General features: G+C 37.1%; 1 protein-coding gene across 4 annotated transcripts in view; it reads left to right on the top strand.

Annotated features, from left to right (window-relative positions):
- The window catches only part of LOC594103 (tyrosine-protein phosphatase non-receptor type 4), a 112,434-nt gene that overhangs the window by 22,690 nt on the left and 76,682 nt on the right, over positions 1 to 13,062 (top strand). For 3 of the 4 annotated variants that reach the window (XM_030990595.1, XM_030990596.1, XM_030990594.1), the window contains exon 3: positions 8,605 to 8,767. In XM_030990595.1, the coding sequence (XP_030846455.1) occupies positions 8,605 to 8,767 (163 nt within the window). Of the gene's footprint in view, positions 1 to 2,121; positions 2,395 to 8,604; positions 8,768 to 13,062 lie in introns of those variants that run through there. The other variant, XM_030990598.1, reaches the window with a different exon arrangement.

Raw genomic sequence — 13,062 nt, 5'->3', positions numbered from 1 at the left:
ATAGTGAAACAGAGGGTTGAACATCGTTTCAAATGAAAACTCATTCGATACAGATCACAGAATCATGATCTATTTCTAATTGAAATGTTGTAACGTACTAAAAACGTATTAAACCGGGCAGGGTTATTGTCAGAGCATGTTGGTGATTTGCCAACTGACCTTTTTAGAACCAGTTTCTCCATGGGAAACCCCTCTTGCTTGACAATGGTTCTTTGTACGGGGGGTTTCCTGTCGTCTAAATGGGGTCTTGCATTCCTACATGTAGACATGTCAGTAAGGAAACAGGCTGAGGAGATAGAACAATGGGTGAGACGATGATGAAAGATGACATCACTACCCTAGAAGATGGGGGTTTCCCCCTCATGGAGGCTCAAATTACTCATAGTTTAATTCACCTACATTTGTGGCATGCTTTGCCAAAAAAGCTGCTGAAATTGATGGGGTCCCCTTTCTTCCTTTCTTTGGAACAGATGCCCCAGAATGGGGCAGTGCCAGGTTTAAGAAATAGAGCATTAACTCTGTGTCAATACCTCTTTTACCTCTTTACAAGCCTTTACCTTTACCACAATTACTGGAAGAATTCTGAGCTTCCAGGGGGGTGTTTCACAAAGATCCTAAGTTGAACTTATCTCTAAGTTGGACTTAAAAATTATGGAAAGCCATTAGCATCTTTGAAAATATTTTGTAAAAGTTATTTTGAAAGGCATTCAAATCATTCATATTTTCTATCATCAAGGAGATTTCATGTTCTGGATGTGGAATTTATAAAAAGTCTAAAATACTTGAATTTCTGCTTTTGAATATATTTCATTTTAAGACTCCAATGGCTGTCCATAATTTTTAAGTCCAACTACTGTAGAGTTAAGTTCTACTTAGGATCTTTGTGAAACACCCCCCAGGTCTATCTTCTTGTCACTTTGTGTACTCTTAATTATATACTTCACATAAAAGTAGGGAGGATGATGTACACCATGTACATTTAGGGAGGGTGAAGAATAACAATAATGTCGAGCGAAAATGCTCACTAAAACTAAAAGACATGTACCAGGTTATGTATTTGCTCTATATCTTCTTTTAGTCATTGATATATTCATATCTAAAGGAGTGATTGGGTTAAAAAAAACTACTTGTCTCAAAACCTAGTGAGTAAAATAATTACTTATTATTATGTTTATTTATACCTAATATTTCACATTTTTTAATATTTAGTTTGGGCTCAAAGGCTGTATTTCTAAACTTATTACAGGTTATTGATTTGACATGAAATAGAAAGTTCATCTTATCAAAAGAATAGAAGAAATACTTAAATAGTAAAACATCAAGCATTTAATAAGAAAATTCTGGATTGCGACTTGTGAGTGAAGCTACTGAATGCCTTGAACTTGCTCAGATCTACACTGAAAGTACAGTGTAGTATACATGTACATGTATGCCTAGCAGGTATTAAATGTGTTTGCTATTTCTTCTTTCACCCATGAATTTCTCGATAAACTGGAGTGATTATACAAACAGCGCGTTTATCTAGGCTTGCCACTAGATATGTACATATCGTACCCCACTATCGAACCCCACTATCGTACCCCACTATACGATCGTGATTTGCGGGATGTCGCGTTTATCGACCCTTCACGATTCAAAATAAAGGCCTTGTGTCTGCCCAGCTGTTTTGACCCGGGAAGCAGACAGTTTCTCGGAGGTCAACTTCACACGTATGCTTGTACACAACACCTGGGTGGTCATATTTGTATGTGAGGTTCAAAACAGCTTTGCGTTTATCGATCTCTCAGAAACGTGATTCCGGCTGTATGTCACATTCAAAACGCACCTTTTTGCGTCTTTAGATATGCCCATATCTAAAGACGTTTGAAAAAGGCTTTGCGTTTATCTACTTCTAAATTTGCCTGAAAGACGTTTGAGAAACCTGATTCTAGCCAAAAATTTGCTAGATAAACGCAACCATAGACACCTGCAGCTTTCAAAAATTCTCAGAACCTCTTTATAATAGCACAACATCAGGAATTAAGTAAAGCCAATCCTGGATTCCGACTAAAACCACTGAATGCCTTGAACAAGCACAGGTCTAGTCATGCATACCCTACTGCAAATGTCACCCAACCATTACATTATCGTTAATGGCTGAATAATTATGACATTACCTGGGTGTCGAGACCCAACGGGTAAATCCCGCATGCTGCGAGTAAAACGACTCTTCTCACCTGTAGCCGGTAAAGTGAGAATTTCTCCTGGCATGCCGCCCGTGACCTCTGACCTTTCCGCCAAGTCTGCCTAGTGTTTTGATTATAAGAGACTGGGAGACCGGTTTTCATTTCTTAAATTGCCTGTTTCCATGGCGACGCAACGACCGAGGGGCTCGGTGACAGTGTCCAATTTATGGCAAGTCTTGTGTTGGACCTTTTTCTCTTGAATCGTGTTGAGGACAATGGTAGCTTATCTGATTTTGATCATGCTTTGCTATCTGAAGTGCTGAGCTTTTTCCAGTGCACTTCAATTATAGCTCATGCACAGTACATGTAAAAGAATTTAGAGTACTTTAAAAATGATTATCATTTCCTTTGCAGTAGGTATGTAAATAACTACTGTAAGTAGACTTTGTGTGGTAATTTTTTTTACTCTTAAAGGTAAAGACCAGTATTGGAAACGCCCCAATTTCAAAAAATGAAATGGAAACTCTCATTACCAATCATGTGAAAGAATATGTTTTGACTAATACATGATGATAAAAAATTTGCCGGAAAACCGCCTACTAATTCTTATATTTGGTAAATTTGTTTCTCTCATGGTTTGTGAGAGATATAGGGTAGTCCCATATACATCTTTCTGTGTATAGTGCTTGTAACTTTACGAAGAATGGGCCAAATTTCTTATCATTTTGATGATTCCAGAACCTTGCAGATGCTAGATGCTAGATGATCAACCTTTTCTGATCGATTCCACAACGTTTCTTTCACAATGCAATCGCTTGACCATAACTGGTCTTTACCTTTAAATCATTTAAAATCAAAGCTAATTCTCATGACATGAATTACAAGCATCTATTTCAACCATTGTCCCTTATTTAAGTTTGCAGTTGATATTCAGGGGCAATTTATCTATTTCAGATGTCAGAGGCTAAATAAAATATGGAACATATCAGTTATGATATTTAATATTTGCATTCTGTTGATAAGGTGATACATGTATGTTCAGAGGAAACTGAATCTGTTCAAACCAGTGCATAATACTTGTCTAGTTTTAACTTTATAATATAATTTGGGCCGTGTACCAATTGCTTGCTGTGTAAATTCAGCTATTATTTTCTTCTCCTTTTTTTAAATATGTTTTTACCAGATGTCAAGTTTCTCCTTAAAGACATGCAATAAATACTGAAGAGGAAATGAGAAATGACATTATTGCTTGTTAGACTTTTAAGTATAGATTAAAAGGAGACACTTTCTGCATGTAGGAAACTATTAGCATTATTGATGATGTCCAATTATCAACTGCATGGAGGTGTCCGGCTATCTTTAGATAACTTTGAGTTAATTACCCAGGTTAAAGTGCTTGATGAATCATCGTACAATCTACATGTAAATGAACATGTATGCCTCTTATTTTGGGATATTGGAAATTAATTAAGTGTTGATTGAGAAAGGACGTTAAATTCTAAGAGATTACGATTTGAGGATTTTAGTGATACAAAAATATTTCATGCTTATTTTCGTAGTATGAAAAGATTGAAACAGATAGAAATGAGTGTAAGAAAAACATAGACAAATTAAAATCAACCCCCCCCCCCTCCAAAAAAAAAATTGTTGGCAAATCCAAGAAGATATTTATGAACAAAATTAATTTTGCCTTGTTTCAAATTTCATTTTTAGAAAAAATTATGCTGATGTGCATTTTGCCACATCCTTTTTAATACAGAGCCCTAAACATTACATAATATGTACATGTATACTGATGATGATAATAATAATAATTACCGGTAGATCAATTTATTTAGCACAGCTACTACACAAATATACTCTACTGCATTGTGAGTCTCGTGAGTCTGGGACTACTTTGACATTATAATAGCAAACAATTATTGCGACCCTGATGAACATACATGGGACTACACTAACATTGTAGGTCTACATGTGTGAATAATCGGCTGACAAATTGCCCATTAGGCAGCGACTCCAGCGATCTTGCATGTACCTCGCTACAATGCTATTCAATCAATTTCACATAAGGCCTGACTTCACTATCTCGAGATTGCCAAATATCCAGCTATTTGAACTATCCTGATCGCAAACTATCCAGCTAATTTGCGTTTTCATCAGACCGAAGTAGCAATTAGAAGGATATTTGGTCGGGATAGTCATCCCAAGATATCTTGCCATAGTTTGCAAAATATCCCACTATTTGGCAAAATATCCAGCTATTTGACCTGTGCGTCTTCACTAGACCGAAGACTCGCATTATGCGCTAACGCTGAGCAAAATATCTCAAGCTAATTTCTCAAGGTCGAGTTTCAAGTTTCGAGGTCGAGTCTCAAGCTAATGAAGACGCGATTTGTAACTTCAGGATTATTTCCCTAATCAGAAATGGCGGGCTATTTGGCAATCTCTAGATGATGAAGACGCGCCTATAGGGAAGCCTAACAACGGCGCACTCGAACCGGGTGCTAATTAGCAGAGCCTAGGAGCACCAGATTACCCCGGCCCGTTTCTTGCATGCCATAATAATAAACCTTCTGGGAAAGCGAGGGTAGCGAGCTCCCTGTGACAGCTACTATTTGTCAAGCCATAAAGGAGATTGTTACTATCCATGACGGCAGTGGTGTTTGCTGTACTTGGCTTTGCTCTTTGCGTGAAATCTTTTCAGCTCCTAGCAGCAGGGGGCTTATATGTTACTTGTAGTTGAGCACCTGTCTTTGATGGGATTTTGTTAACTATCACCTCTTACTTGCTATTTTTAACCATTGACATAGCAGTAAACTGTTACCAACTGCCTGTTGAGAGCCAGCAGGGTTCTAACTCTATCTTAAATGTGTAGTTAATGCCCTTCTTGCTCTTGGCGGATGCACATGCTTGTAGATCCCTTATGCTTCCAGGATGCTCTTGGATTAAAGGTGTCCAAAATCCTTTTAAAAGCAGCGACACCATTGTTGTAAATTATTAACAAAATAAATTGTTCTCCCGTTTTCCTTTCCTGCATTTGTTCAAACACACGTTGACAGAAATGGGCATAATACCTGTACATGTAATCCTCTAAAATCTTATGATTTGCAGGATACATTTGAATAAGAACTTTTGCTGTTGGTTTTCTCTCTTTCCTTAATAGTTTCGGTCTTTTGTTGTATACATGAAAAAGGGCTCTCCCAGCTATTTTTTTTATTCAAGTTACCAGCTGAATAACCAAAAAAGTATGATTGTTTTCTCCAAATTCAACTTTTAATTGTTCCTTTTTAAAGTGGACTGCACAAAATTCACAACAGTGCAATTAAACAACAAAAAATTGTCACTAGGTCATTAACACAGACAAGACTTTTTGGCTGCCTGGCAGAATTTTGCTAATTTTAAACTAACTTAACCAACTCACTATCAGGATGGACCTCCCCTTTAAAGACTAGTATGTACATTGTATACCTGTGTCAAATTTTCAAACCATCCTTTTTCAAAAGAGATGAGCTGTCATCCTGTCATGTGTTCTGACTTCCGCTAGCCAGACATGTCTGTATTTTAGTGCCCCAGCCTATTTGCAGGCTGTCGTCCTGGACTCTGTACAAAGTCATCAAATCTGACAACAAAAAAAAGAGCTCGAAAATAGATCTGTATGACAGTATCGGTGATTCATTTTTGATAACTGATTCTGCATAGAGGCCTTTCCATGGCTGTTCAGGTTAACAGGGCTCCGGTGCTAACTTTTTTCTCTTTACAGGGGCCTAGCCTAGATTGACATTTACCATAGGGTCTGTATTCGTGGGTTCTTTCTTGAAAGTTAAAGGTAAAGACCAGTTATGGTCATGCGATTGCATTGTGAAAGAAACGTTGTGGAATCGATCAGAAAAAGTTGATCATCTAGCATCTAGCATCTGCAAGGTTCTGGAATCATCAAAATGATAAGAAATTTGGCCCATTCTTCGTAAAGTTACAAGCACTATACACAGAAAGATGTATATGAGACTACCCTATATCTCTCACAGACCATGAGAGAAACAAATTTACCAAATATATGAATTAGTGGGCGGTTTCCCGTCAAATTTTTTATCATCATGTATTAGTCAAAACATATTCTTTCACATGATTGGTAATGAGAGCTTCCATTTCATTTTTTGAAATTGGGGCGTTTCCAATACTGGTCTTTGGCCCAAAGACTTTGGGTGCCTGTTAGTTTTAAACTCCTGATGTATAATTGTATGGCTGGAATTATTTTTATCAAATCGTTTTATTTAATTTTGTTATGTTAATAAAATATTTCACCATAATTAATAATATGTGGCCCTTCGTATCATTCTTTAAAACAACTTACAATTGCATTAATATGCAAACCTTAATATCATATATTTATCTTTGATATTGATATCAAAAAGCGCTAAAATGTTGTAGTTAATCAGTACCTTTTACAAATTGCAACCACATGCATGTATATTTTGAGGCTATAATGACCAACCAGTTCAAATTTTTAATGAAATCTGTAGTTGCCTAGTTGCCTAGTAGCAGAAGCGATCATTTTATTTCTGTATTTTAATGGACATATATAGTGCAGCTGGATATTTTGGCAAGCTTCTGTAGAGCTCTTTGTTAAAAAAAAAGGAGAATTCAATTGACATTTCAGTAATCTGATTTTGAAAAAAAGAATCAATGAAATTCTGAATTTATGAACTCTGTAGTGGCAATGTGTTTATATAATCTAAAGGTACACGGCATACATTGAGAGTATCTGCACTAGTGACAATCATAATTGATGAATATAGAGATTGCTTCTGCTTCAACTTTTTTTTTGTGTGTGTGAACATATATAGCACCATGATATTGTGTTTCATATTGCTGAATAATTGATCAGTGTTTCATATTCCTGATTCTGGCTTTAAAAGTTTTATGAATGTACTTTTAAATATGCATTCAATTTATGCTCTCCTGCATAGTTGTAGGTTAGAGTTCAAAACTTATGAATGCACCCTAACATGCATTCAATGTTTCTCCTCCTGCATGTAGTTTGAATTTAGGGTGCATTCATAAAACTTATGAATGCACCCTAACATGCATTCAAGGTATCTCCTCCTGCATAGGATGTGCTCAAAAACTGTTATGAATGCACCTTAATATATCTCCTTGTGCATGAAGTGGGAAGTAAGGGTGCATTCATCTGACTTATGAACGCAACCTAACGTGCATTCAATTTATCCCCCTCTCTCTCTCCTGCGTAACTAGTTGCAAACTATGGCAGAATGAATGTATTCCCCAGACATTTGAACTTGAGAGGGAAATGACTTTCCCAGACCTTTCCACGGAAGGGGAGAATGTCAACAATGTGTCATAACGGAGAACTTGATGACGTTGATTGCTCCGGGAGCAGTTGATTGGCTTCCACGAGCGAGCGCAAAATGAGCCTGGGGAACAAGTGCTCGTGCACTCTGGGTTGTGATGAAGTTTCGGTATGAGACAGAGCCTTTTTCTAGGAAATTTCTCTAACTGGCTTATTGCAAAAGTCAGATGTAGAAAGAAACACGTAGGAGATGTAATATCAAGCACTCACACTATACTACTGTTGTTGTTTTACCCCATCTAATGGGCAAATATAGGGGAAAATTAAACAAATGATAACAATTTCATTATTCCAGTAGTTCTCATTTCCTATTTTCGAATTTCCTTTAAAGCCTGTGTGCACTAGTTTGGCCAGGGGGGGGGGGGGATTACACCTCCCTTCAAGGTCACTGACAGGTGGTTATCTTATCAAATCAGCTCTCAATTAACATAAGGAAAAGGGGATCATGGGGGACCAACAGGCACCGATTAGGCATTGTTTGCTATATAGAGGGCGCAAGTAGCTAGAATTAGTAGGCCTACAGTGGGGCTTTATGCGAAAGGTCAGGAGCTTTTGCGCAGAGTCTTTGAGCATCTTAAACTGTTTAATGCAACTTGACAACGAGGTGACAACTTTGGTTTTTGTACTCAAATGGCAAATACCATCGAACCAATATGAGAGAGAATAAAGCAAACAATCACAATTTCATTGTTTATTTTCAATTCCTTATCATCGCAGAAAAAAAATACTTCAAAAATTTCAGGGGCTACTTTTCAAACTTGCTTGCATGAAAATAACACTCTTTAGTTTGTTTTGCATTGAACTCAATGCAATTTTTGGGGGCTCTTTTATGACTTTCTGGGGCTCTTTTGGGCTTTTGGGGGCAAATTTGCCCTGAGCCCCCATGTATTTTTTCCTGCCGGGCTATCATTGCAGAGACGAGCGAAAGGACAGGACTTTTTGTACAGAGTCTTTAAGCATCTTGAGGCGTTTAAAAGAATATGACTACTTCGCTCTATGTTCCTTAAAGAGCTATTAAGGTTGAGAAAATCAGAGAACAAATGATTAATTTCCAATTCTTTGTCATTACAGAGACGAGCAAAAGGACAGGAGCTTTTGGACAGAGTCTTTGAGCATCTTGAGCTGTTAGAGTGTGACTACTTTGGTCTACGCTACTCAGAAACGGAGAACACAATCGACAGTAATAACAAGAGATGGCTAGACCCAAGGAAATCTATTCGAAAACAAGTCAAAGGTAAGTTTAGATCTCATTTACAATTTTTTGAATAATATTAATAATAAGAAGCGCATTTTTCATAAACATGTTCCGGTGCTCTTTTACAATTATGTTGTTAACAGAAGAGATGAGTTCTGAGCTATTTTGGGGGAGGAGAAATTTTGAAGAATTCTTTGTTTTGCTATTATTAATATTTTTGATTTGTTTATTATCATTTTACTATTATGTATTGTTATTTTCATATTAGTTTACATTTTTACTGTTATTTTACTTTTTATTTTTTATTCTACAAAATGGGAACACATCATGTACATGTACACTCTAGATAGATGATTCAATACATTTACATATATTAGATTTCACTTGTTTGAAATTTGGAAAAAAGTCTTTCACCTATGCTAGACTGCAAGTGAGCCTCCGGAAGCTTGACAGTTATTTTTGTATACAATTAAAGATGCTCCCCAGGATGTATTACATCAATTCAATATATTCGTCCCAGATTTTCAGGAGACGTTGTGCCTGATAATGAGTCGTTTTGTAACCTTACTAACGATACCATGTGAACTTAATGTTGGATCCACGCCACAATCTCTGAACACATAGAGGGGCGCTCTCATGTCTCTATGGTAGTCTGCAGGCACAGACTGTAATTTGTCACTTTACCACAATTCCTAGAGCCTTGAGCAGAGCCTAGCTCAGTCGGTCTCGGCTATGTCCGGAGTATCTGAAGTACAGAGCCTGTTCAGTGTGTGCAGTATGCCGGGAGCCTACATGTAGGTGTAGTCGACCGACGAGGGTTCATGCCTTCAAAATACCTTTACAAATTTGCAAAGACTGATTTCTTAAAAGGCTCTCAGCTCTAGTCATGAGTCTATTTAAATGGAGACCTATTAGTTGACATACACTTTATTTAATGGCGGAGAGCAATAGAGGCTAAACGGGGTGGTTACCGTGCAGCAAGTTATCTCATTCACAAGAAATACAAGGGGATGACTTGGAAAGGTATGTCAACTCTCCGTTCACACATGACGCACTAGACTGCTTCAAAGTTGCTTCGGCGACTAAGTTATCAACAACATATAAGGAGGGAATCTTAAAGGAGAAGTCCATCCTGATATTAAGTTGGTTTCAATAGAAGCAGAAAAATGAGAGGAACAGGTCAGTGAAAGTTTGAGAAAATCCAGGTTAGGAATAAAAAAGTTATGGATTTTTAAAGTTGTGATCAATCAAATACAAATTGGCGACTCTGTGAAGTATCTTCCAAGCTCTCCTCCCATTTGCTCTGTACCAAAAAAAAAAAAAAAAAAAAAAAAAAGTTTTATCAAGAAAATTTTCAGTCATATTGTGCATCCTAAATCTAAATATTGCAAATATGTTTCTATAAAACCCCTGTATGGAAAATCTATTCCCTCATCAATAACCAATTGAAATTATATAAAAGTATTTGAAATTTGTACAGAACGAATTGGAGAGGAGCTAGCAAGATACATCACAGAGTTGCCAATTCGTGTTTGATTGATCGCAACTTCAAAAAGTTATACATTTCTTATTTTTAATCGGTTTTTGCTCAAACTTTCACTGACCTTCATCTCATTTATTTCGGCTTCTATTAAAACCAAGTTAGTATCAGGGTGGACTTCCCCTTTAAGATGGGACCTGCCCTACTTTCAGATCGAGGCTAGCCTTGCTTTCACTTCTTCTTGAACTGAATGTGGAAATGCTAGGAATACTGCCAAAGCCGCAGCTTGTCCGATCAGATGGCTGGGTGTAATAAAGAGAAATCTATACCTCAAATTTGATTATTATCGTAGAAATTGATTGCAGCGTAGCTCTCCCCTCTGTTTCTCCTACAATGTACAATGTAGGCTTACCTTCCCATACATGTAGCTCAGGTGCTCATTCCATCATCCAATATGGGAGCTGTTGATTATTAAGACATGAGGCCCATTTACACGGCCCAAACACCATTTTGAATAGGGCTGCGACGAGTAGTCGAATGCTTGAGTACCTGCGCTGTTGACAACTACTCGAGTATGATTTCTTGTACTCGAATATTCAGCCGCAAAAAAAGAAGAAAAAAAAGAAAAAAAAAATCCCTGTCACCAGGCACTGTCCAGGCCGACGCTTACCCGTGCCAGGGAGAGCGGCGGCCGCTGGCATGGTACAGTCGGTAAAAATGTTTCCCAACTCAAGCACTGTCAAACTCACCACTCAGAAACTGGGACCAAATGTCCGGATTTCTGTTTGGACTCGGAGGAAAATGGATTATTTTGCCATCTTTGGTTTTTAAAACAGCATTGTTTACTGTTATTATTATTAATAAATCGGCACCCATTCAGCAACGGACCTGGGATACTGCTTCAGTGGTATGGTGGTGGCAAAAAAAAAATCAACAACAATTTTTTTTTTTAAATTACAAAAAAAAACATGGCCTCCGAATATTCGACTATTCGCTTGTAAGCCTGGGAGTGTACTCTGGTACCTCATTACACTGTTGTGCACAGCCTTAATTTTGAATAATCATTGACTTTTTGGACTGCCCCAAAAAACCATAAAAAACTGTCAGTGTTTGCTCATTCAGATTTTTTGACTTCTCGCTACTCTGCATGCGATCGTACAGAAGCGAGGAGAGTCATGTGACCAAAAAACAGAATCATTCACCGAAGTTGCGAGAGTTGGCATTTATTCTGCATAATCTGTAAAATTTATGTCGGCATTAAAAAAAAAAATTCCAGAGGTGGATTTTCCAATTTTGTTTTTTCATTATGTTTACCGGTAGTTGCCTAGCAACAGGTGATGTCATTTTTATTCTTTATTGCTTAGCAAAGTTCTACCCAAATTGCTCTTGATGATTAACTTACTCTGTTAGCATTGATGTATATTTCATATGTATTTGTAGGTTTTTTGTAATTTATTTGTTTAATATATAATTGTTTGTCATTGTATTTTGGTTGTTATGGCGCTTAGAGACTTTGGTGGAAAGCGCTTTATGTGCACTGTTTTATTATTATTGTTATTATTATTATTACACAGCAACGGGCCTGTAGTATAAAGAAGGAAAAATCAAATCACTTGTGTGACCAATTGATTGATTGTTTCATTTTCAATGTTTGTAAGAGGAGCTCCCCGTTGGCCTAGATATTTGGGGTGGAAATCCCACTCTTTCCTTCCTCAGTGTGTGATTTCAGGCGTCGTCATGAACTAAGGCAAAAGTCAAGAGATTTTCGTTTGAGGTTTCGGTTTGTGCAGTACATTATCTGTGCCTGCCTTTTCTGTTTCATAACTTTCCTAGAATTTTAATCATGGCCTTTCATGGGTAAAGAAGTTTTTTTAATTCAATTTAGCCTATTGCTATTTTCATTCAGTCAGCTTTTCAATTTAGAACATATCAAACTTCATTCATTTCATGACAATCGTGAGTTTAAAAAAAAAAGAAAAAAAGTAATGACATTCTAATTATGCAAGACATGTGTACTTTTTCTTGAAATTCATAGATAAGCTAAATGACAGTTGGATAGAAAAAAAACATGAAAATAGTGAGAATGTCATTGTTGCGTTGGCCATACTTTATCTTGTGTTTACTGTCTCTTGTGTAATTTTTAGTTTTTTCCATTAAACTCTTGAAAAAAAGACCCATCAAACAAAAAGAGTTACCAGTAAACCATTTAAAAAAAAAAAAAATTCTATTCAACAGGTTGTCACACCAAAAAATGTTGGACTTGATAGCTTTATTTTATACCAGTAATACAGCATAAACTATTCCTCAATAAAGTTCTATTATTCATACATCGCTACAACGGCATATTGAGCTTCCAATGAAATTGCCCCTTTTCATCTCCTCTCTGCATGCTACAAGGTCAATTTTAGTCATCCAGAAATTTGGGGCAACTTTCTATTAATCCTTTCAAACACCTCTTTACGAGTTAATTGCCCCATGAACCCCCCAAATCGCAAAGTCAAGAACGATTGATGGTGATAGGTAACAGAACAGGATCACTGTTCCCGACGAGCTGTTTAATATTGAAAAAGACCCCCCCCCCCATCGCCCCGTTCAGACCATTCAAATAATTCAACAGGAACATATACATGTAGGTAGGCCTATGCGTTGAGTACATATTTGTAGTCTGAGTGTTGTACAGTCAAACCTGGTTTAGTGATCACCTGTCTACAAAGACCACATTTTTGTTGTGTCCCTTGAAAATGGTTTATCATTAAAACATGAACTTTAATAGGAACCTGTACATAAAAACCACCTGTCAGTAAAGACCACTTTCCTTGTCTCCCTTCAGAGGTCTTTATAGACAAGTTTCACT

Source organism: Strongylocentrotus purpuratus, unplaced genomic scaffold (genome assembly GCF_000002235.5).
Source record: "Strongylocentrotus purpuratus isolate Spur 01 unplaced genomic scaffold, Spur_5.0 spur5_scaffold_19, whole genome shotgun sequence".
Lineage (NCBI taxonomy): Eukaryota > Metazoa > Echinodermata > Echinoidea > Camarodonta > Strongylocentrotidae > Strongylocentrotus > Strongylocentrotus purpuratus.
The sequence above is the reverse complement of the archived record's forward strand: the minus strand, read 5'-3'. Positions and strand labels throughout refer to the sequence as shown.